A 24,821-nucleotide genomic window follows, 5' to 3' on the forward strand; every position below is an offset into this window, starting at 1 on the left:
TATACAAGTTTCACTTTTTAAATGGAATTACTGAAATCACTGAAATCAATCTACTTTTTCATGATATTCTAATTTTATGACCAGCACCTGTAGTCTAAGGAGATATGGGGGGGATTCAGATTTTCCAAAAACTAAATCTGCAATTTAGATGAAACAATAAAGTTAATTAACGTTTCAATGTAAAGGCCACTGGATTGGTATCTAATATAAAATCAGTGATATCTGATGCAGCTAAATAATTATTGAATATTGGACCTTATATCTGATCGAAATATCAAATCAGTGCCCTTCTACTGAGCAGTACTTTCTATGTTGAAGAAAAACTGTGCTTAGACAGTTAATGGCAGTAATAGCTAGATCAGTGGCCACTAGCTAGGAGCTGTATTTTAATAAAGCTCTGATAAGAACAGAGCTGATTGGTTTTTTTGTTCATGAAGAGTTTGGCACCCTTTCTAACTAGAGGTTTCTGTGCTTACTCTTCTTTTTCCCTCAAGTCTAGCTGAAGCTTAAGTTTGTCTTGTGGATAAAACTATGTCCTTCATGATTGTAGTGATTGTGGAAAAAACAAACAGATAATGGTCTGCGATGGCCTTGAGAAATGTGGGCGGCCATCATCTATCTGACAGATAGCAGCTAGCAATTGGTAGAATAGTAAATAATTATCAACCAGCGTGATATATGCGTGCTTTTTCATCTGCCCCCCACACGTCCTAACATTTTGTGTTTGATATTTGTCTTCTTTTTAAAGTTCAGATGCAGGACTGTCTTTTTTTAATTACTCTGTCAAGTAGTAGCATTATACCTGTTATCAAGTCTTTATTCTTTCCATGTTTATCCAGCAGGGGGCAGTCTTGTACTGTACCAAAAGGTACTGGCGCAAGCTGTAAATGAATCAGCTCTACAGTATCCCCATTCAGGGGTAATGTTTTGTCATTTGCTGCTGTTTATTGTAAAGAGAATCATATTAAAGTCATGGAAAACATTTCCTTAAAATCTATTTGTATCATGTATTTAGCCAATATTTTAAAATGTATTGCATATAAAATGTACATCTTCCTCCCGTCTGGAATGAATAATAATGAAGTCAAATCCTTTTTACTTTGTTTCTTGTACAGATTTTTACAATCTACATTATTTCCTCATTTTTATTAGCTTATGTTTTATCTAAATGGGTTTACAAGAACTGTAATTGGGGTCATATTTTATTTCTGTAGGTCTGTTTTTCAAAGACAGTTAATCCAAAATATATTACTCTCCAACATAACACAGTACAGTACATAACACAGTACAGTAGTGTTAAAAAAAACATCCACACTCTTTAAGTTAGCTGTAATGTTTTAAACTTTAAGTATTTGCTTTTTCATTTCAGAAAAAGTCTTTTCCATTTCCAATTGTTTCATAAAGTATTTAGGCAAGAAAAAAGAATAGGGTGGAAAGTTAATCTGTATAATACCTTATGCATTGCAAGTAGTTCTCTCTGCTTTCGCTGTTTGGTTTTCGTATGTGTGTGATTTAATTATATTTTTACACCAACATGTTAGATATCTTTCTACATCAGAGACTTCCATCTTTCTGGTGTTTAAAAGACTTTCTCCTCTTATTTGTAGGTAAAATTTGATGCTGCAGCAGCTGAAGTAAAGCAGCTTAAAGCGAAACCATCTGATGAGGAGATGCTGCAACTCTACTCCCTGTTTAAGCAGGCTACTGTGGGTGACGTTAACACAGGTGAGATACTCAAGCATCCATCTTTACCTTCACATACCTTCACCAAGGAGGTTATGTTTCTAGAGTTTGTGCGCGTGTTTGTCTGTGTAGAGCATACTTGAAAAATTATGGATGGATTGCAAAGGAACAATCCATTAAATTTTGATCCAGATCATAATCTGAATTCAAAAAAAGAGAAGCATAGAATAGTTAAAGCAGTTTGTTGCAGAAAGTAATGTTTTTCATTTTACAGTCAAAGCTGAATTTGAAGAAGAGTTTAGCTAAATCATATATATCATTGTAAGCTTAAAAGCAGTACAAATCACCTTTCCTGTGTGTCTCTTTTTAACTGAAGCTCGTCCTGGAATGCTTGACTTTACTGGAAAAGCTAAGTGGGATGCCTGGGAAAAGCAGAAAGGTATGTTAGATCAGTGTGTTATGTCTCTAAATCTGCAAATAATCTCCTAAGAAACGTCTGGAATAGAAATGAGCTTAAATTTGGCACCAAACTAAAATTAGTCTGTTATTCACTAAATTGCTGAATAATGCCTTTTTTTCCACTAAAGCTTTTTGGTTTATCTGGTCGAATCGGTCAAGTTGCTTGTTTGGGCTCTGTGCTATTCCAGACAAATGTGTCGATTTTAAAGAAAACATTTTGGGGTCCTTTGGGAGTAAATATAACAGCAGCAGTATTATGTCTTAATACCCAATTGCTTGCACAATTGGAGGCACAAGGGCCACTTACCTTGTTTGTTTCACCTGAAATGTTTTTCTATTTTCTGTCAGGCAAAAGCAAAGAGGATTCGATGAATGAATACATCAAGCTGGTGGAACAGCTGAAGCAGAAGTATGGAGTGTAATAACTAGTCAGAACAACTACTTTACTAGGTTGGATCTCATCCAATCATTACTTCCAGTGAACCTGAAGGATATCGACTTACCATGGCTGAATCACCATCAACCCACTGACTTGAAGTTCCTGTTAGAGTGCTAGTTTGAAACTGCCCTCAACTTGCCTTTTAGCATCTTGAGGATGTCTGCCGTCATTTCAAAATAAAATATTTCTAAAACATTGTTGTTGTGTTTATTCAAGCTCCTAATCTTTCCCCTGTCCACACCATCTGTCTTGGCCAACTGTTAAGAAAATCTTAGATGGCCCTAAATTCTCACTTTCTGTAAATCGTAGAAATGTATTTACTTTTTCAGAATTAAAGTCAATGTTAATGTTGCATTATATTCCTCCTTTCTCTACCTTCTTCTCCTTCCCTGCCATCTTGTCTTAGTCCCCTTTGTCTGCTCTTTACTAGAGATCAAGCAATGTCGTTTTACAGATTATTTTTACATCAGTCTAACCCCTTATGTGGGCTGCTGGTTTTTTTTCCTTTCTCTTCCTCCATTCAAAGGGTAATGACACGATAAAAACAAATGTTCCACAAGTGTCAAACAAATGATAATTATTTATTAGTGAATCAAACGTTAAGAATGGATAGCAAATGCAGGGAGTGGCAATGCATGAGCTTTGTGATCTCAAGGGATGACTGCTCAATAGACTAATGAATTAGGGAATGTAGCCAATATCTAGAAAAATTAACACTATCAGCCAGCAATGGCTCTGTTCGAATTCCTGGGCTGCATCCTCCAAGGACGCGGTCTACCTTGACTGGAGCCTCCGAAGTCCTTGAAAATAAGGAGACCGGAAGAGTTTTGGCTGTAAATTCAAACAGGTCTACTCTTGGGCAGGTTTTACCGCCATAGGCTATGTTGCTAAGCAACCGCGACAGTTGACACACAAAGCAAGAAAAGAATGAATACCGAAGTTTTAAAAACTTTTTCTTTTTTACTGAGTGGAATAAAGTTGCCAACCACCGGGACAATGAACAAATAAAATCAAATGTAATGATAGAAACCTTAGTCAGTTAAATAACATGCTGCTGTCATTTTGCATATCTCTGATGTTGCTGCTTTTTTCAAATATCCATTACTGTAAAAATGTCCATAGCTGGATATTGGTTATTTATTCTCCAGGTGCAGTTTTATATTGTTAAAACACTTTACAGTATTTTATTGTTTTTTTTTACTCTTCACTATTATTTTATTTTTATACACTTTTCTAAAGGTCCACATTTGTGTGACCATTTTCAATAATCTTTCTGCTGCTGTAAATTTGCCCATTGTGGGACAATAAAGGGATTTTCTATTCTATAAAAGGGGTAGAAATGTCTAAGTATATCTAAACAATGTATGTATAAAGAATATATCTGCAAAATCTTTACTATTCAACAATATACTTAGTTAAGTATATTGTGCAAAACAGCATTTAAAAAATTTAAATCCTATCAGATTTATATTCCCCACACTGCAGATATATTATAATCTGTCCTTAAATTACAGCCAAACCCATTTACACAGTAACAGATTAAAACCTTTTAGATAAATCAAACATTACCGCCACATATCTGACTCAACCATTAAAACAACTATTTCCATTAATTTCATACGGAACTATCCACAGACTTGTATTATATTAAACTGCACTTCCAATATTCACCACTGTTCGGCGCCAAGTAACCTTTCCTCTGATCACGGAGCAGCCGTCTTGCTTTGTCTCGCAATGAATCCTGGGAAAACCAAGGATAATGAGGATACATCGGACCCGTCCTTCAAATCGGGCCAAAAGAAGACGCATGTTAAGGCCGCATAACGAGGAGTCTTGGAATCCGACCAGACCTCTGCGCCGCGCTATGATCTAATCGTCTATCACCTTCTAAGGACGCATCCCAGAAATTCAAACAGGGCCAATGTTTCAAAGAAAGAGGAAAAATAACCATTCATGCACACACTCACACCTAAGGAAAATTTAGAGAGGCCAAATAACCTAACAGTCAGGGTTTTTGGACTGTGGCAGGAAGCCAGAGAACACACACAGGCTGAGAGAGAACATGCAAACTCCATGCAGAAAGACCCTGGGCTGGGAATCAAACCCAGAACCTTCTTGCTGCGAGGCAGCAGTGCCACTGAGCAGCCCCTGCATGAAACCAGTGTAATTAAAAATAAGATGTGCTACACTTAGTTGTGTTGAGGACGCAAGCAGCTCCCTTCTGGACCCAATGCAGCTGTCTGATCGATTTCTTAGGCAGACATGTTAGGACACTGTTGCAGTAGTCAATTCTATTAATAATAAACATGGACAATTCTGCTGTATAACGCCGCACCCTGCGCAGGTTGCAAACGGGAATAGCAGCAGGGTAGCCTCTGAGTGTCCTTCTTTTATCTAAAGCATGTGATAACAGAGGGAGTAACTATTGCTCAGTGTTAAACCGGAAAAAAGCTACTTCCTCTCTGTCTTGCTGTCTGTCCCCATGATTTTATCTATTGTAATGAAAAAAAGTACTGTGTTAACTGTGCCTTATGGGAAGGTCAAAAATAGCATCATGACTATAATTGTTACCTGGTTCTCTAAAATAACCACTAAGCAGAAGCCATAAGCATGTTGAAAGATGGGAAAAAGGGAAAACCAAAAGCGAAAGTACAGTGCTGCATAAAAAGAGGAATACAAATACAGGAAATTTCTAATTGTTAAACATAAATAAATGTTGCTGTAACTTCAAGTTATACATCAACAGACATTTAACAGCAAGTTGTGGAGGAAGAAAAGAAACAAAGGCCGACGGTGAGGAAAACGTAGCTGACAACATAAGGAGCTAGCTTTAAATAAATGGATAAGGCAACACAAGCTATGTAAAAGCAGTTAAGTTCTTATGATTTAAAAAAGTATCATTAAGCCAAAATTTGTGTTATTATGACATGCATATAGTGAAGTCTGTTTTGTCAAGTTTTGAAAAGGAGGAGTAGGTTTACTTATCACAAGCTGTCACTGACTGACAGTCACAAAGGCTTGTTATTCTGCTGGGAATCAATACAATGAAAATTCTTTCCCATTATCCAACCTTATCGTCTTTCTGCATCTAGCGTCACCCATCAGAATTTTAATGCTACCTTTTCAGCTCCAGTTTCACAAATTTTTAAACTTCACTCTTGAAGGAATAGTCATCAGTCAGGACAACAAAGCACCAACCAGCACATCAATACAGATGAATATATATTTATTTTAACAGTTTGGGATTTAATTAGTTGTGGTAAAAATAGTTTAGAGGCTATGTAGACTTGATATATCAGATGATTAGCAAACTGCTAAATAAACTTTTTTGTTTGTTTTACTGCAATCAACACACATTAACCAGCTACAGAAAGTTAATCCTACCCAAGAAGTAGTTTATCACAAAAAGTTTATAAACTAAGTCTTTTTCTACTGTTAAGTAGAGGAAAAGGTTTGGTTCTACTTCAGCTCAAAAGGTTCTGCTGAACAGCCCTTGTTTCTCTGAACAGATTCGACCACAACAGTCGGTTAAGAATGATACATGCATTTTACAATATCATATACACTAAACCCTGTCCAGGGTCTACAGGTCGCCCTTAGACCAGTTGCCCATAGACAGCTGGAGATAGGACAAGCAGCACCCCCGCCCCAGCAGGGATAAAGCAAGGATACAGTTTTATTCAGTTTATGTATTTGAGTCGTGGTGTTTTCACACCTGCAGCTTTAGGTCTTTTTTCCTTTATGGTGAAAAACACGACGCTCTCCAAATAAAGCTGGTGTAAAATAACACTACTGAATAAAAAATTATATATTAACTAGTGTTGCGCCAATGCCATACTGATATCCGATACCTGGCTGTGCAGTATTGGCCGATACCGATACCATCTGTTTGAAATTGATGTGTGTGTGTGTGTGTGTGTGTGTGTGTGTGTGTGTGTGTGTGTGTGTGTGTGTGTGTGTGTGTGTAGAACTGCACTTGGATAAAAAAAAAAATGCCCTCATGGCTTTGTCAAGCTGCTGCCTACCTTTGAGAAGCAGGGAAAAGACTAATACAAAGTGAATCCAGTAGAACTTTTTATTGCCAACCTGGAATGGGTGACAATAGTTGAATAAACTTTTGGCTTTCAAAATGGTATTGGTGCCCTATTTGACGATACTCCCCGATACCACCATTTTAGTGCTGGATTGGGACCCTGCCCGATACTGGTATCGGTATCAGTGCAACATATTAATACAGTACATCATAACTTTACTTGGCTGACATGAATGCTGCTTAAATAAATGATGCGAAAATTCATTGTATCATGAACATTGGCAATAACAGTGCTTTTCCTTCTAAATATGGCTGATTTGTCCTTATCTTTAGTCCTTTTCTTATACGATGAGTCAGTAATGATTCAGTGAAGCTGGGATTCAGATTTTCTGTCACTAGAGTTTAAATCATAAGTAATATTTCCATGTATAAGTATCAGAATTTCACAAAATCTAAATATGTGGGATGATGCAGGGGTGATGTAGGTGGCCCATGTGAGGAGACTTCAGTCCTTGATCTAGCTGTACCTGGTTCATGACCTGCGAACCCTTTATGTCTCCCTCTCTTTCTGAAACCCACTTCAAAATTAGAGCCACTAGTGTCAAAACATTATGCACACGTTTAATAACCAAATAAATAAAAGGGTCATTTGTCACAATACAACTGGTTGCAGGGGTGTTTCCCAAAATTGTGTTAACAAAAGTAATGCTATAACTTTCAAAAACAGTTTAAAAAAAAACAGTCCACTGGACCATTTAGGAATGAAAAAGTTATCTTCACCAGCTAATGTTATCACTCTTACATTTTTTAAAGTAATTGCTTGGCTGTTATTGCAGGTTGGCAACAACTGCTCTGAAAAATGTTGCAATTTTTAAACAGGCGTATTCAGGTAATTAGTAACATAAAGAAGTCTGATTATCATTGTCATCCAAAATTACTGGAACCTTTTGTTTTTATAAGATCCAAATCTTTATATAGTAAGGAAACGTTCACTTTAACAATAATCAGTCAAAACCTTGCCCTGCTCTACCACTACCTGAAGGGCCTGGAAGAAGACAAGCAAACCCCTCTTCAGACTTTAAGTGTTCTCAGAAAAACCTTTAGAGAATCCTTATTCTCTATCTTTAATAGTGTTGCGCCGATGCCATTTTTTTCCCCCGATACGATACACGATACCTGGCTGTGCAGTATCGGCCGATACCGATACCATAATAATATAAAATAATCACCATCATGGCTTTGTCAAGCTGCTGCCTACCTTTGTGAAGCAGGAAAAAATCGAATACAAAGTGAATCCAGTAGAACTTTTTATCGCCTACCAGGAGTGGGTGACAATGGTTGAATAAACTTATGGCTCTCAAAATGGTATCGGTGCACTATTTGTTGGTACTCGCCGATACTGATACCACCATTTTAGGGCAGTATCGGGCCCCCGTCCGATACTGGTATCGGTATCGGTGCAACACTAATCTTTAAAAATTCAGAGATTACTTTAATTGACAGCCGGGTTTGAACAACACTTCAGAAAACCCTAAGTATTTACTTTGCATTTAGACTCTTTTGTCTAAGGTACTTATAAGAAGCTTTAGGGCTGTTTTATACATAGCAAACCTCTTTAAAAAACATGACTATTTCAAAATACTTTGATACTAATAAAAAGGTGACTTTTATTTATTAGAGGTAGGTTTTAGAGTAAGATATTTTGTGGAAAATTAGGAACTTAAGCTTGTGTGTGTTTGGTGCGACTATGAATGTGTGTGTGTCTGGGACCTCCCCTACACCCTTTCACACTGCTAAAACTTCCTATGTTGTGGGGAAGTGGGTCTAAATATACTGTCAGTCTCTACACAGAGACGCTCTGCCTTGTTTGCAGGAACATTGCTTCCTTCAAGGGTTTTTGTAAGTAAAAGCTTCTTTTTTTTTTTGTCCTAGTCTTACATTTTGGATTGTGTTTGTGCTTTTAAAAAAAACTGGTCATGGAGAGAATGAAAGCCTAAATGAGGAAAGCACAGCAAGTGAAGTGGGTAAAATTATTTTACATCTTACTTACTTCATCAAAAGTTTATTGTTCTTTCTTGATGCCAAATGAGAAAGTGGACTTAACCGTGTCACAGAAATCTGTCTTTATTTTTGATTCCCGAATGTGAAATAGTGTATCAGAAGAATTTTATTTAAAACAGCAACTGACCTTCAAATTAAGAACAGAGTGTTTTTTTTTTAAGATAAGCTTTGTAATCACTCATAAAAACTATGTTCTAACTGGTTAAAAATACTTTTAAATTACTACAATACTTTTGTGTATGAATTAGGTTGTTTGGCAGAGCACATCCACCAATGCTGTGCAAACTGCTAATACAAACATCGCAACGTTATTGTGGCCAAGCTATCATCATTGAGACCGTCAGTATCAATACTTTCCTTGCTAGTTATTAACAATATATGATCTTAACAGTTTTTTTTTACTGTTTACATAAATAAATTGTAATAACCTAAAGGAATTAGTACTTTCCAGAAGATTTGTGTGTTTTATATGTGTAGCCATTATTTATTTCAGGAACCAGAAAGAGGAAGTACATCAAGGAGATGACGCTAATGTCAGCCTTTGCCTTTTATGGTGTAAACTTTTAACAAATTTCAACATGTCCCCTGAAGCTCACTGTAAACCATTTCCACAGAACTTGTTGGTGTCTTAATGCTATTATGACATATGTTGAAATAAACTGTGGCCCCATTATTTGCCTAAGAGCGATTTATTAGTTATCGGTTTTGTTTCATATAACAATTTAGTTTATTGTAATATTAATTAATATTTGTCTGTTTTTTGCCAGAGTATGGATTGGTGCATAATTTCCCTCCTGCTCCTTACGCTGGGCCAACATGGTAAGTGTGAACACAATGAAGATATAACAGTGAGTGAATATAAGTTAAACTTTTTTTTTATTTATTCATTAATTTTAAAAAGAAAGATCTCTTCTTTTTAGGGTTTTGCCAACAAGAGGAAGTCTGCTCAAAGTCGGTAATCAACTCCTGTGACGACTGCATCAAATCTGGGCCATACTGTGCATGGTGTGAGCAGCTGGTGAGAAAAAAAGTTTATTTTATTATTATTAGTTTAATCAAAACATATAATGACTTATAACTACTTCTTTTTTAACTACTGCATCATCTTTATGCAAGAAATGTATTTATTGTGTTAGTATTACTGCTTAAATGACTCTCTAGGTTGGTGTTAATTAATGTAGTATTGGATATTAAATATTTCTACCCAAACACAAAATTCTAAAACTAGACTGGATATATTAATTAGTTAAACACCTCATACAAGTATCCCTGTAAATTATCAAAAAGCAAAAAAAAAATAATAATAAATAAATAAAATAACTACATATCAACAGTCTGAAGTTCTTATATCTGTCACAGACATTTGGTTTGCGAGCCCCACAAAATTTTCCGTGTGTGACTCTTCTTCACTTATCAACACATATAATTAGCAAACTGATCTAAGCACCACTCACTGAGGGCAGGAAGTGGGTTGTTTTACTGGTTCATGTTTAAATTGGTTTGTTTAAATATATCAACTTAAAAATGAGTCACATAAAAAGGAATTATTGTTGCCTAACCCAAACCTTACATGAATTTAATTTTGGAAGATCTTCATCATCATTAATTCTTAGTCACTAAACAGAAGTTAATGCAACCCTCAGAGGCAAGGCCCAGTTTTGCCCAACTTTTTTCTATTTCACAACAGACCTTTGATTAATACAGCTGTGTTTAACTTTTGTTTTATTAATTTTTTTAGAGACAAACTTGAAGAGAACACAGGCTTCATTCTCCAAAAATTACAATTTATCAATTCATCAAAAGAAAGGATAGAAAAGGTAGAAAACAAGTAAAAAAATTTAGTGCTGGGTAAAAAACAAAGGCCTAGGCCTCATTTAATTTACTTGACAAAGCTTACTAAATTAATGCATTCAAATAAGTAAAAATAATTCTAAATTCAACTATAAAATGCCTTGAGACAGCATGTGTTGTGAACTGGTGCTATATAAATAAGCTAAATTGAAATGAATAAATATACATTTCAGGGTGTATTCGCGTGAATTCACAGTTGTCTTTTAAAATTTTTGGCGTAATGTGCTTTGAGTATCCTTAGTTTTGGTATTGTTTATGTGTTTTTCATGTATTTATGTATCAATCAGGCTGTCTTTCACAGAATGTTATGCTGTTTTTTATGTTAAATCCTGATTTCGCTGCTTTGCCTTTTTTTAAAGAATTTTACCAAAGCTGGTGAGCAGGAATCAGTTCGCTGTGACACCAAAGCAAAGCTAATTGAAAGAGGATGCAAAACAGAAGAGATGATTTCCCCCAAAAACCAGCAGATCATCTTACAGAGCGACCCTCTGTCCCAGTCATCTGACTCCGAGGAGCCTGTCCAAATGAGTCCGCAAAAAATCCACCTGAAATTGCGACCTGGTTAGTACAGTCAGCTGCTGCACTCTATTTCTCTTTTTCATCGATGCGTAGAAAAAAAGAACAAAGGCACATTGGTGTTGACATTCAGCATATTTGAATACACAAGTTATACACTATTCATACTTTTAAGAACAATAATGTATGTGTGTGTATGTATTGGAATTGCATATCTGTAAATGGCTGCCATGTATAGTAGAGTTTTTCTTTCCCTTCTTGAGCGATGCTATTTATCACTAAATTTATATCATTCAGTTCTTATATTCAAGGACATTTATAAAGGTTATGTACCTCCCATATTTAGAAATTGAGGTCATTATCTCTTGGATACCACATCTTTTACTTTTTTTTATAGGTTACACTAACTGTCACAAACATAACCTCTGCAGTGTAACTGATTTGATCATGTCTGTGTTTACAGGGCTTCCACACTCTTTCAAAATCACCTTTAAGAGGGCTGAGGGTTACCCAGTGGATCTTTACTACCTGATGGATCTCTCCTACTCCATGAAGGATGATCTGGAAAATGTCAAAGGCCTAGGAAAAACCCTTTTTGACACTTTGAATAAAATTACTAAAAAAGCTCAAATAGGTAATGAGACTTAAATTTAAACCTAATGGAATAAAACATGCAAATTTCATTCTTAGAACTTTTCAGATACTACAATTTTTTTTGCTTCTCAATACCAGTAGAGAACATCACAAACTTGAAAAGGCTTAATTAAAGGCTTACTCAGTAAATTTCTTCCTTGTGGAATGAACAGGTTACACTAAAATAACATGCCAGGAAAACCATTAGAACAGGAACTTTAGTAAATACAAAGACAATTTACCAAATTGCCTTTATAATTCACATGATGGAGAGAATATCTAATAATTGGAAATAACAGATAACATAATAGAAAATAAAGATATGCTGCTAAATTACAGGTTGGTAAATAAATTAAATATTTGCAAACCCAATTTATAACTGATGGTGTCCTGATCCTTGCTTGTTTGAAAGAGGACCTTAACTCATCTGTCACTCTGATTAAAAAAAAGAGCTCTTTTTTATCATAAAATTTAATCATACTGGGGTTTTTTTTTTCACTTTAGTTCCACTCCAGTCAGTCTCTGCAAAAGGCTGCTCACATTGAGTTCTGGTCCAGGTTTTACTTGTTAAAAGGGTGTTTTCCTCTTCAAATTTACTGCATTCCTGCTTGGTTTTAGAGATTGCTGCAAAGCTAACAACACAATGCAAGTAAATTTCCACTATCATAACATGTACATCCAGGAGCAGTGAATTCTGCAAACTCATCCACTGGATGCATTTAGTTCGGGTTTCTTACATACAAAACTTTTAAACAAACTGTCTATACTTTGATTTAATTGTCTCTGTAAAGTGCCTTTAATTTACATATATTGTAAATTGATCATTTATTTATATAAACTGAAAATATTTAAAGGTATAGTGGAGGATTTTGCAAATTTTTGATAAGACCCGCCCTCTGCACTTAAAAAAAAAACTCCACTCCGAGTGGTAACGCCTGTTAAAGATGTGCGAGAACATGTATGAGCCCAATTCCCACACTCTGTTGCTGTTTGCATGGCTCTTACAAGCTTACTTTTCAAAAGAAGATTTGCAATTTTTCCACTATGTCAGACTCAGACTAAGTGGAAATGTGGATGAGCACGGGTTCTCTCCGGGTACCCTGGCTTCTTCCCACAGTCCAAAAACATGACTGTTTTTGGATTCTCTAAATTCTCCTTGTGTGTGTGAATGGTCGTTTTGTCCTGTTTGTCTCTGTGTTGCTTTGCAATGGACTTGCGACCTGTCTAGAGCGTACCCTGCCTCTCGCCCGTAGACACCTGGAGATAGGCACCAGCACCTCTTGCAACCCCATTTGGGATTAAGCGTGTGAGAAAATGGATGGATGGATGGATGGATGGATGGATGGATGGATGGATGGATGGATGGATGGATGGATGGATGGATGGATGGATAAGGATGAGCACGTAGGACCGCCTTATGTAAATGTATCACCAGAATGATTGACAATTAGGAGCATCACTTATTTTGATGATCCACTTGGAAAAAGAACATCCTCCACTGCAGCTTTCATGAAAAAATTGGTAAAAGTTTTACACAATGGCCTTTCAGCCAACAGGCAGCAGTATGGTTTAAAACTTTAATTCTTCATTTAAAAATACTTTATTAAACCCGGAGAGAAATTAATTGTTGCAGTAATTCCTAGAGTTATGCAGTTTTGTTGTATATGTTAATAGCTGTAAGCAGAAATAATCTTTTAACAAATTTGTGATTACAGGGTTTGGTGCCTTTGTTGATAAGACAGTGCTTCCCTATACCAACACTAACAAGGAGAAACTGGAGAAGCCATGTGATGAGAATTACCAGCAATGTCAGGCTGCCTTTGGCTACAGACATGTTCTTAGTATGACATCGAGCGAGCGACAGTTCAGAGAGGAGGTGGCAAAGCAGTATATTTCTGGAAACTTAGACTCTCCTGAAGGAAGTCTTGATGCCATGATGCAAGCGGCTGTATGTGGGGTAAGAGGCCCCTTTCAGTTCCTCAGTAAAAAAACAGTCATAAAAACAGTTAAGGTGTGGATCCAAGAAAAGAAATGACTTAGGTTGTAATATGGTAAACAATTATCGTGATTAATTGACTATTGAAATAATCATCAACTAATTTATTAGTCGATTAATTGTTAGCTGGAGACTCTAACTAAAACATGCTTTTAGCTGACAGAGCAACCTACTTAAAGCAGTAAATATACCATATTTATTTAAGATAAAAAAATATATATTTATTTTTTTTCTTCTGTCTATACTGTATGCTCTATCCAGAACTCCTCAAGTGGAAAAGTTTTAGTTTCACCTGGTTTCATTTAGTAAAAAATCTTCTTAAAGGAACCTTTTGCTTTTTGATTATTAATCAATTTATTGAAAAAATAATCAACAGATTATCGTTAGTTGCAGCCTTAGTTATAAGGTAAGCGTAGGGTCAGCATGTTTTGCAGATGTGTAAACAGTGTTTATAGAGGCTATCAAAACACAGTCAATTACAAACTATATAGAATTTCCCTACTAATCCAGACTTACTTCATATTAATTAAAATTCCACCTGCAAAGAGAGAAGATAAATTCTTGATTTTAAATTATTCAATATTAAACAATTATTACTGCTTTACTGGTAGTTATTGTGAGTGTCATCACAACCAATGGCATCATTGATCACGTATCTATGGACTATAGTATTAACTTTGCTAATGAAAACAAAGGTTCGTGTCTGTGACAAAATATGACTTTTTTAAAAACTTTTTATTTTGTATTTTTCAATTTTGCATTAAAACAAACAAAAAAGAATGTGAACAGAAAAGGGTGATAAGAATACAGAGGTATAAACAGGTATAAAAGCTATAACAGAGTCTGAGTTTAGTGAATGTGGGGATCACAAAAGTCTTAAAAAGGTTTATCTGTCTGTTTCCAGTCTTATTGAGGGTAAGTCCTTTCCGATTTGTGTAATCAAACCACTTCCTCCACTGTTGTTTCAGGTATTTGTACTTTATCCTTAGGTGGTAGGTCATTTCCTCCATTGTGAAGATTTCCTCTTCTATTAAAATCATTGCGTCAGGTGTAGAGGGTCACTTTTTTAACCATTTTCTGGTAATCGCCTTTTTAGCTGCCACTATCAAGATTTTGAGAAGATAGATGTCTTTCCGGTGTATCCCTTCACTCTCCAGCCGGCCCAAGTACATTATTCGTGGGCCCTTGGGTATCTTGTATCCTATTATTGACAAAATATGACTTTTTTACATCTTTTTGACACATTTCACAGGATCAAATAGGCTGGAGGAACAGCAGCACTCGATTGATTGTTCTGGCCACAGACGCTGGATTTCACATGGCTGGGGATGGAAAACTGGCTGGCATCCTAGAACCCAATGATGAACACTGCCACATAAAAAACAACCTCTATGTCAAAAGTAGTGAGATGGTATGTGTTTGTTTTTGTTCTATTGCTGGCAAAAATGTGAGGTAGAGTTGGAGAAGGGATTTAAACATGTCTACTGTGCTGTGCACACTGAGGAAAATGGAAAATTATCAATACTGAGAAATACCAGAAACTTACAGATACAGGACAGTACCTGTATTTTGATTCACATCACCCACTGGAACACAAACCATTTGTCATTAAAACTCTTGAGATAGGAGGATGACAAGGTCCCCTCAGTTACAAAGGAGAAAGGAAAAGAAAAATATATTAGGAAATCACTCCAAGCATGTGGTTTTTGTTAAGTCAGCCGAAAAAAGAAAATCAATGGGAGGAGCAATAATACATCTATCACAGGAAAGAAAACAAAATGATTCCATATGTGTCAGGAGAATCTGAAAAACCTAGCATAAAGTAACAGAACAACTACATGTTCTAGATCAAGCTGCTAGAACTGGCACTCCTAGAAAGTCCAGTTACCTCTGATTCAAGCATGTTTTGTGGTAACCATGGCTGGATTAACTGAGGGATTGTAGTTGTCTATTTTTATCTCTTGTTTTTGTTTCTGATTTCCAGGACTACCCATCTGTTGGACAGTTGGCCATCCAGCTGGAGAAAAACAATGTCCAGCCAATATTTGCTGTAACAGAAAACGTTAAGAACGTTTACGATGTAAATATATTAACATTTCCTTCAATGCAGCTGATTCAGATAATTCCAACATGTAGCAAAAATGTACATCTGATCTAAAATATTTTAATTTCATGTTATTTTAGAATCTCAGCAAAATGATACCAAAATCAGAGGTGGGAGTTCTGTCATCAGATTCAAAAAATGTTGTTCAACTGATTGAAAATGCCTACCAGGTAAGTCTGCTGTGCAACTGTTCACTAAATGTATTCTGGTTTAATATACGTTTAATTGAATTGAGACAATATGCTAAAATCAATATTTTGCTACAGAAATTATCCTCTAAAGTCACAGTGACGCATGATGTTCTTCCTGACAATGTACGAGTTGAGTACCGACCAGAGTGTGATCATCCCAGGCAAGAAGGCCCGAATAAAGGGGTCTGTGATCAAGTGCATGAGAGACAAGAGGTTAGTGGTTTTAGATGCTTTTTACCCTAATTCTCTCATAACCAAGTGAAAATTATGCTTTTTGGAAATAAAATGTGGGAGAGGTACAAAACAAAAAACACCTGGTTTTTCCAATGAAACACGTGCTAATATTTCATACCAGTTTGTTTAATTGGATGGTTGGATGGTTAATGAAGCAGAAATGACAGATTCCAAGATGTGGCAATGAACTAAGGATATATGGTTTACATATTCTTATATGTGCCTAAAAGACCAACACAATTTAGCAAAGCTCTTAGTAATTTGCCAAACAACATACAGTTTAAAGAAAATTCAGTCATGCCTGTGTGATTTAGGTCCAAACATGTGCAGAGGTGTGTATACGCCACTCTGCCCCGCCAACACATCCAGCCAACAGGTATTGACCATTTTGTTGTTCTGTGTCACAGACAAAAATCTGTATGTGTTGACTGCTGGTCAAAAATGACACACAGAAACTATGGTACAGCTCATACCCAGTGTGTGTGGACTTTGATGCTTTGTCACACCCACATGCTTTGATGCAACAAAATTCCTTTGATAACTTTTGATTCTCAATGCCTTAAAGGAGTACAAACTTACGATAACATCTAGTGATCCACATCAGAAAAAAGCACATTAGACGCAATATTATGTTGTGATATTTTATAATATATTTAATACCCACCCTGGTAGGGGTGGTGAATATCTTATTTAATCAGAGACTATTCAGACTCTCATATATTGTTTATGAAAGTGTGAACTGAGCTCAAAACATGATCAAACAGATAATTCTGCACATAAATGGAATAAATTCACAACTTCCATTGAAAATATAGGTTTTTTCAACAAAAATCCTTCAGCTCCAAGTCAAACATATTTCGACTCTTGACTAGTGAAACTAAACTAAAGTGAACTACGATGTACAAAGAGGAAGGTAAAACATGGTTGACGTCCCTTTCACAGTTTAGGATGGATTTTGTATTTGAGAATCAGAGTTTATCTTGAAGAATTTGGGATTTGATCAAATTAGCTTTTTACTAATTTAGAGTGACTGGAATGTTTTCAAAACAATTTACAATGCAAATCCATGAGGTGAATAAAACATTCTTAAAATTATACTTTATTAAAGGAGTTGCTTAATCAAGAACCAATAACCTTCAGGTAAATCATTCTTTACCCTCTTTGGAATAGCTAGCAGTGAATAGGTATGAGGTTTCCATTAAATTACTTTTGGTCTTAATTTGGTAATTGAAATTTAATGAGCTCATCAGAAAACACATGAACGCTAACGTTTTATCAGTGTTTAATGCCTTAGTGAAGTAAAGCTTGTCCAAGCTTCAACCACAACTCAAAACATATTACTGTAGCATTGCGTACCATGTGATCCATCCTGTAAGTTTTTTCTTTACTCATCAGTAAACACACGAAACGATCAAAATCATCAGAAGACATATGGTTTAACTAGAATCTTTCCCTACCTGTGCCAGACCTTATACCTATGTTCCTGTCCATTTTGGAGAGTTTGCGTTTCCTCCAGCATTTGGCAGCTTAGCATGGCATGCTCACAGCAAGGGGGGTTTCCTTTGTCCCACTGAAAAACCCTGTCTCTGTAAAACTCAGAGAAATGTGTTGCAAAAGGTCAGTTTTTCAGTTATGAAATGTCATTCATCACAAGCCTTGGTCATTCTGGAGATTTGGACCCTGGGCCTGGGTCTCCATGGTGGTGTCCTCTTCCAACATGAACCCCCTGGCAGCTTCATGGAAAGAGAGAGAAATCCTCAGTGCCGTGGTTTTTAGTGTTTTCAGCTCCGTGGGGGGCCAAGGCACACCTATGTGGCACGTGTACTGTGGAGGAAGATGGGCTGAGAGGGGGTTGCAGAGTTCTCAAACCCGTTTTATGAGCAAAACTGCATCCTTTTCCCCAGTGAACATGTTAAGATGAAACATGGACTTTGGTCCTCAATGTCCAATACTTTATTATTGTTTATGTTCCAGCACTTCCATCCCAGGAGAAAATTAAGAATCATGTGATTCGTTTTACAGTTAATTTCTTCATTGGTTCATTTGCTCCCTTTGCAGATACATTTCAATGTTACAGTGACAGCAGACACATGCATGGAGGAAAAGTCCTTCACCATAAGCCCACTTGGAATTAAAGACAAACTGACAGTAACCATTACTACTGACTGTACGTGTGAATGTAATAACCCTGCAGGCAGCAATCTGGCACACTGTAACAATAGAGGAAGCATTGACTGTGGGGTGTGCAGGTAAGGTTTCTTCATCAAAATTACTGCTTAAATTTTTTATATCCTCATATTAATGTTCGCAGTCATGCAATGTTCACTATTTTTTGGGTTTTGTTCAGTATTGCTGCAGAAGATACACAATTCCAAAAAGTTTTGAGTCACAACACCATATCAATTAACTTAGATGCTCCAGGCACTTCATTAGTTGGCAATGTATTTAAAGTTTAATGTGGACTGCCTAATTGGATTGCACAGAGTCCCTACATACAACTCTATAGAGCAATTTATAGAGCAATCACTAGTGCCCCCATAGATTATGAGCTGGATGTCATGGAAGATCCTGGATCTCATCTTAATAACGGTTACTATCTGACAACATGTTCTAACTTGTTTGTAGAGCAGTCTGCAAAGTGTATGACACCTAGTGTGTGTGGGGGTACAGAGGGTAGAATAGGTCTAAGCATTTTTCTCAGTAAATATATTTCTAGAAGTGCTATTCATGTGTGTCATTCATGATGTCGGCAACAATCCTTACAGTATTTGCAATCCACTCCTATAAAGAAATAAAACCATAGATGTCCAGAAATTCAGTTATGTGTAATAAAGGGAAATGGCACAGGCAAAAAGTGCAGGATTGCAACTGGAGGGGAGGTGTAGATAGGTGTTCTTGTCTGGTCCATTGGTCCTTAAGAAACATTGTTCCAAAAGCAGTAACAGACTTACACAAAACACAAGAGTTTTTTAGCAATAAATAGAGCAATCTGCTGGAAATCATTTACTGTAAATTCGATGGCCATTAGGTTTAGTAGATGTTGCTGAAATTTCCACAAGTTTATTAGCATTGGTATGTTGTACTTTGCTGTTAAGATTCTTTGTAGGGACCTCTGAGATGAACCTTAGCTGGTAATGGAAAATGGATGAATTTAGATTTTTGTATTAAATTGGAGGAATTATTGTGAAAAGATATAACACATTTTATTTAGTTTTTAAATTATTTGTATTATGTCTCTATACAGCTGCAATGACGGTTTTACCGGTCAGTTTTGCGGCTGTGATGTTACTACAAAAGATGCAGAAGCTCTGCGAGCTTCCTGCAAAAAGGATAATGGCACGGAGTGTGAGGGCCGAGGAGACTGTGTATGTGGCAGATGCCAGTGCCATAAAACAGAGCAAGGAAACTTTTATTATGGAGACTATTGCGATTGTGATGATGAACATTGCGAGAAATTCAACAATAAGCTATGTGCAGGTAAGAGCTGTATTTCTTAGCTGTTTTTTAAAGTAACTGATATCTTGCACCAGAAAGTATTTCTGAAAGACCTTAAAAATGTAATTGGCATCTTTTTTATCCCTATAAATTAAAAATGCCAGACAAAGGTTTTTTTTTTTTTTTTTTTTTTTTTTTTTTGATATACTCTAATAATCCCAGAGGGAAATTACTTCTCTGCATTTAACCCATCCCCTTGGGGAGCAGTGGGCTGCCATTGTGAGGCACCCAGGGAGCAGTGTGGGGTTAAGGGTCTTGCTCAGGGACCCAGAGTGGCAGTCTGTGGGAGTGGGGGATCAAACTCACAACCTCAGGATTCAAAGCCCAATGCCCTAACCACTAGGCCGCCACTCCCCCAACTAGGCTGCCACATAGGTTCACAATCCTTCAAAAAACACATGTGGAGTGGAAGCAGGGGGGGGGGATTCTTTCTAGTAGCTATTACAGAGGCCAGAGGCAACAGGCATAAATTAGGCATTAGAAGCTTAACATGTGCAGGTTGAATTTAAAGTTTCTTGACTCAATTCTTCTGTAAGTGTCTCCAAGCAATCTAAATATGTTTAATCTATAGATACATTCACTTTTAAGATTAGCTAAAACATTGTTTATGGAGGAGGGGCAGCTGATTTGCATAAAGGACTGTGTTTGGGCTAGCTCCTAGATGCTTCATTGGTGGTCTTGTCTTGGTCAACCTAAGACAAGACTACCACTCATAAACGCTTAACATCCACCCAATTTTGGGGAATTCTCACCTATTTTGCATACCCAAATGGAAAAGTAAATAACTTAGGAACTGTAAGCCCAAATCACATGTGTGATACATTATTTGAAAGCTAAAACCTTCTAGTTTCTGAATATATACGTGAAAATTGGGAGAGTAAAACACCCAAACTCATAGTAGTTTTTTTATTCTCAAAAATAATATGTCTTTTTTTAGCAGACGTTATAAAGACATGTGCTTTGGGGCTTGCTATGTCCATAAAATAAACTAGGTGGTTGAATTGTGGAGAGTCTAAGCTTTGCAATGATGTCTAACATGTCTATATTGGTAAACATGTTACCAGTGTAATTTTCATGCATTCTGAGTTATTATTTGTAAACACTTTAAAACGGTTTTGAGAGGATAATAGGGCCTATATATCCTTTATAGCCTTGGGATCCCCCAGACTGAACCAGAGTCTGTGGCTTAGGAAAAGAATGTCAGAGTTTCATTCTCCCTTGAACTGTACCAGTGCAAGTACCGAGTTCAATCCCCATAGCCTGTACTCTGGGTTTCTGAGCCAAATCCTTAAAGCAACACTGCTCCCTGGGCGCCACGCAATGGCAGCCCACTGCTCCCCAACAGGATGGGTTAAATGCAGAAGTAAATTTCTCCAATATGAGATCAGTAGAGTTCAATAAAGTTTCAATTAAACAGAATAGCATCTACTTTGAATTCATAAAATTAATTTTTAAAATGAATACTGAAAATATAATGCATTTAAATAATAGCTTTTTGTTTTTCTTAACAGTGTCCTGTCTGGCGATGTTGCAATAAGAATAATTGTCTTGATGCCAAAAAGAGCCCAAAAGATTTTATTTTCACAAGTGGAGCAGGCTATCGTCATAGTGTTCCACTTGATTTATGTATATAAAGTGCTTTATTATAATTATGCAGGAAGTATTACTGATTATATGGACACTGCAATGTAAGTAGAACAGGAAAGGAAAAACATAAAAAAGGAGGTAAAAGGGATATAACGATAAAATATTTTCCATCAGCTTCATCACCTGCAAGGAGATGTAAAAAGAACAGCACAACCAATGGACTTGGTACAAGACATATAATAAAGTAACACCTAGATACTATCACTGAAATATGAGTAGTATAATTGAATCTGACATGTATTCTGTGTTACCTGAAGATAAGACTATAGGCTTTCTGTGTGGAAGTGAATCTCTAAGTACCTGGAACCAAGCACCTGTAGTTGTTTGTGTGTGAGTGCACTAGTGCATGTAAAGTTTATCCGAAGAAAAAATGCTCAATACTGGTCGTATTTAAATAATAGTTGAATCAACGAATATTAATCCTTTACAATCCTTTTTTTTCAGGAAACGGTAATTGCAAATGTGGAAAGTGCGAATGCTTTAAAGGTTATAGTGGCTCTGCTTGTCAGTGCAAGGTTTCAGATGAGGGATGTCGTACAACAAACGGCACTGTCTGCTTTGGCAGAGGGACGTGCGTTTGCAACCTTTGTGAATGCCGTGAGGGATATCAGCGCCCAAACTGCCAGAAATGCCTTGGCTGCCCTGACCCATGCCAGACCAAGCTGTAAGACCACTAAAGTTGCTGTGATGCATAAAATGTTACTGGTGCTAGTGAAAACTTTATGGCTTATTTGTTTTTTTACTTATTTTATTTTAAACTTTATCTATTTTCTTTTCTCAGGAAATGCATTGAATGCCTTTTCCCTGATCCTGATAAATTGGGAAAAGACTGCAAAGATGTTTGTCAGGAGACCATTTCCCATTCAGTCGTTGAAACGTTTACTCTTCAGGGTAAAGAATGCAACCAGAAGGACAGTCAGGGCTGTTGGATCAAATTCAAGCTGGAGCAGTTAACTGGAATTGATAGTTATTTGGCTGAAATACTGAATACAAAAGGTACGTATGTTACTGATTGCAAGTCATTTATACCAGTTTGCTTTTTAAATTTAACTTGACAACTTTTTTTAATGTAGTGATGTAAAACTCTTATCATAAAGGGGCCAGTGTCCTGCAACTTTTAGCTGTCCCCTACCCAACATACCTGAATCAAATTGTCTTAACTGAATTATTACTACCAGCAGTTGGGCTCTGTCGTGCTTAGTGTTGCAGTGCTGTAGAGCTAATTCTTGAGTAAGGTATGTTGAAGCAGAGAAGCATCTAAATGCTGGAGGACACCAGCCCTCCGGGACTGAAATTAAGGAGCTTAACTAAAACTAAAACTAAATTGGAAAGTGAAATAGATTGAAGATTATTGTGAATTTGCTCCTTATAAACTGAATAAAAAGCAAACACAATTACACTGTTAAACTGAGGAGTCATTCTGACCAGTCAAAGCACAACCACATTCACACTCTCATCATTTATAAACCAATACATGAGCAGTTTGGGGTTGAAGGCATTGACAAATAAAAGGAGGAAGCTGGAGTCATATGAAGACTGCATGGCAGCTACGTTTTACCATTGACCACATTGACCATGTCAGTCTCTTCAACCCAGGGGGCTACCACCTTTACAGCATCGTCATCATCGTCCTCTACCTCCCCTGAGCCAGGTGGAGGCTTTTGATTCAGTTGTGTTTTGAATAAAGGCACATGTAAAAGTTGCAGGATGCCGGCCCCCGGGAACTGGAATTGCTCACCCCTGATCTAGAGAATAATCTGACTAAAGACATTTTTAGGTTAGTGTCTTATGAAGTAGATCCTCCCAGAAATCCATTGAATTTTCATTTTATGAACCACCCTCCTTCACAATCACCTTGATCAGATTCAAAGCAGTTCCCAGAGAAGAGTCTGCCTCCTTTATTAACTTGTTAAGGCACTGATTCTGATACTGCTTGCTCAACAGCAAGATTTTGTAAGACCTGCGGCGTCTGACTGCAATCACCGAAGGTCTGAACTGGTCATAAGGCAATTAGTCTGTTTTTAGTTCAACCCGATATAATACCTATTTACTGGGTATTAAACCTATTTGCTCCATCTCTTCTACCATGAGGTAGATAGTGTTTGACATTTTTCTCTTGCTCCTATTACTATTCTCTGTTCTATTCAGATTTAAGGTGAGATGATTGTTTCTGCACTATCCCATAAAGCAGACCACCAGCTCTTAGTGTTACCGTATCTTAGTTATATCTGTTTGATTATTTTTTCACAGATTGCCCGGAACCACCTAATGTCATAGCTATCATACTTGGATCTGTTGCTGCTGTGGCTGTAATTGGGATTCTGCTGCTGATGCTGATCAAGTTACTGATCCACATGAAGGACCTAAAAGAGTTCAAAAAATTTGAAAATGAAAAGAAGAAAAGCAAATGGGCAAATGTAGGTTTCTTTTCATTCTTTTTTTTTCTCTCTATCCACTATCAATCCATAGTTTAAAACACTGACAACAAAAGTAGTGAGGAAAAGGTTTTGATCTGAGGGAAAAAAGTAAAAGTTTTACCAACCGTAATTCAAAACATTTCTAAATAGTGCTCTAACCCTGCACACCAATCATTGTAACTTGTTGTTTCTTTATACTAGGCTGAAAATCCACTGTTCCAGAATCCCACCACGACTGTGGCCAACCCTCTGTTTACTGGAGAGTGAGGACCCCCTGCTGCAGCGCTCACTGATATTTATTCAGAGCTTATCTTGATGGGGAAAAAAATGCTAACTTTTATATGACTTTTAATTATGTAGCATTGCAAAAGTGATTAACTTTGTAGAATTACTGTTTATTATAAAGATATACGTAAGGTTGGTTTTCAGAGCTCATATTTGCTTTTATTTTGACTTTTTTTTTCAGTTAACAGACAATGTAAAGTTTAAAGATCTGCAACAACTGTTCTGAGAAATGTGCTCCTCATTTTGATGGAACTGTAAGTTAGCCATGTGAATACAACCACTTTCCTTAAACTGGTATCATCCCTCTTGTTTCCCTGATAAAAAGGTTCTAGGATTTCCTCAGGCCTTTCAAGTTAAAAACTGGAATATTAAAAATGAATATGTTTTGATTTCCTTTATTCCTCTGAACCAAATATACTTTTCAACTAATAGTCTAATAAAAATCCTTCTGGGCTGAGCCGTGATAGTTCTGGCAGAAGTACTACACACAGTTAAACAGGCAACCTGCTCTCCTTCACTGAAAGCTTCCCTCTGAACCTTAAAATATTTCCTTGTGAACCTCTGCCATGGACCCAGATGTTTCCTAAGCACTTCTTCTCAATCAAATCAGAAAATGTGCCAATCCCTTTTCCTACCCTCCTCGTTGCACCTGTCTGTCTCCAGAAGTCAACTGAAGAGGCAACTGGTGAGACCATATTGGATTCCTATCTATCTATTCATTCCTGACCCAGGAATGAATAGATAGATAGATAGATAGATAGATAGATAGATAGATAG

At 36.7% G+C, this 24,821-nt stretch overlaps 2 protein-coding genes across 2 annotated transcripts in view; both read left to right on the forward strand.

The window, feature by feature from the left end:
* Positions 1-2,774, forward strand: part of dbi (diazepam binding inhibitor (GABA receptor modulator, acyl-CoA binding protein)) — a 5,716-nt gene extending 2,942 nt beyond the window's left edge. Inside the window, exons 2-4 of the mRNA XM_015402241.1 lie at positions 1,608-1,725; positions 2,060-2,122; positions 2,491-2,774. Of these exons, the coding sequence (XP_015257727.1) occupies positions 1,608-1,725; positions 2,060-2,122; positions 2,491-2,564 (255 nt within the window). The 3' untranslated portion in view covers positions 2,565-2,774. The remainder of the gene's footprint in view (positions 1-1,607; positions 1,726-2,059; positions 2,123-2,490) is intronic.
* Positions 2,775-8,929: 6,155 nt separating this feature from the next.
* Positions 8,930-24,079, forward strand: itgb2 (integrin subunit beta 2). Its single transcript, XM_015402243.1, has 16 exons — positions 8,930-9,014; positions 9,443-9,494; positions 9,596-9,693; positions 10,886-11,087; positions 11,506-11,676; positions 13,391-13,632; positions 14,924-15,082; positions 15,656-15,751; positions 15,856-15,945; positions 16,042-16,179; positions 18,259-18,449; positions 19,445-19,677; positions 21,787-22,006; positions 22,124-22,338; positions 23,593-23,759; positions 23,961-24,079. The coding sequence occupies exons 1-16, from the start codon at positions 8,949-8,951 to the stop codon at positions 24,024-24,026; spliced, it is 2,406 nt and encodes an 801-aa protein (XP_015257729.1). The 5' UTR covers positions 8,930-8,948; the 3' UTR covers positions 24,027-24,079.
* Positions 24,080-24,821: the final 742 nt, after the last annotated feature.

The sequence above is a fragment of the Cyprinodon variegatus genome, unplaced genomic scaffold (genome assembly GCF_000732505.1).
Source record: "Cyprinodon variegatus isolate N-32 unplaced genomic scaffold, C_variegatus-1.0 Scaffold1322, whole genome shotgun sequence".
In the NCBI taxonomy this organism is placed as follows: domain Eukaryota; kingdom Metazoa; phylum Chordata; class Actinopteri; order Cyprinodontiformes; family Cyprinodontidae; genus Cyprinodon; species Cyprinodon variegatus.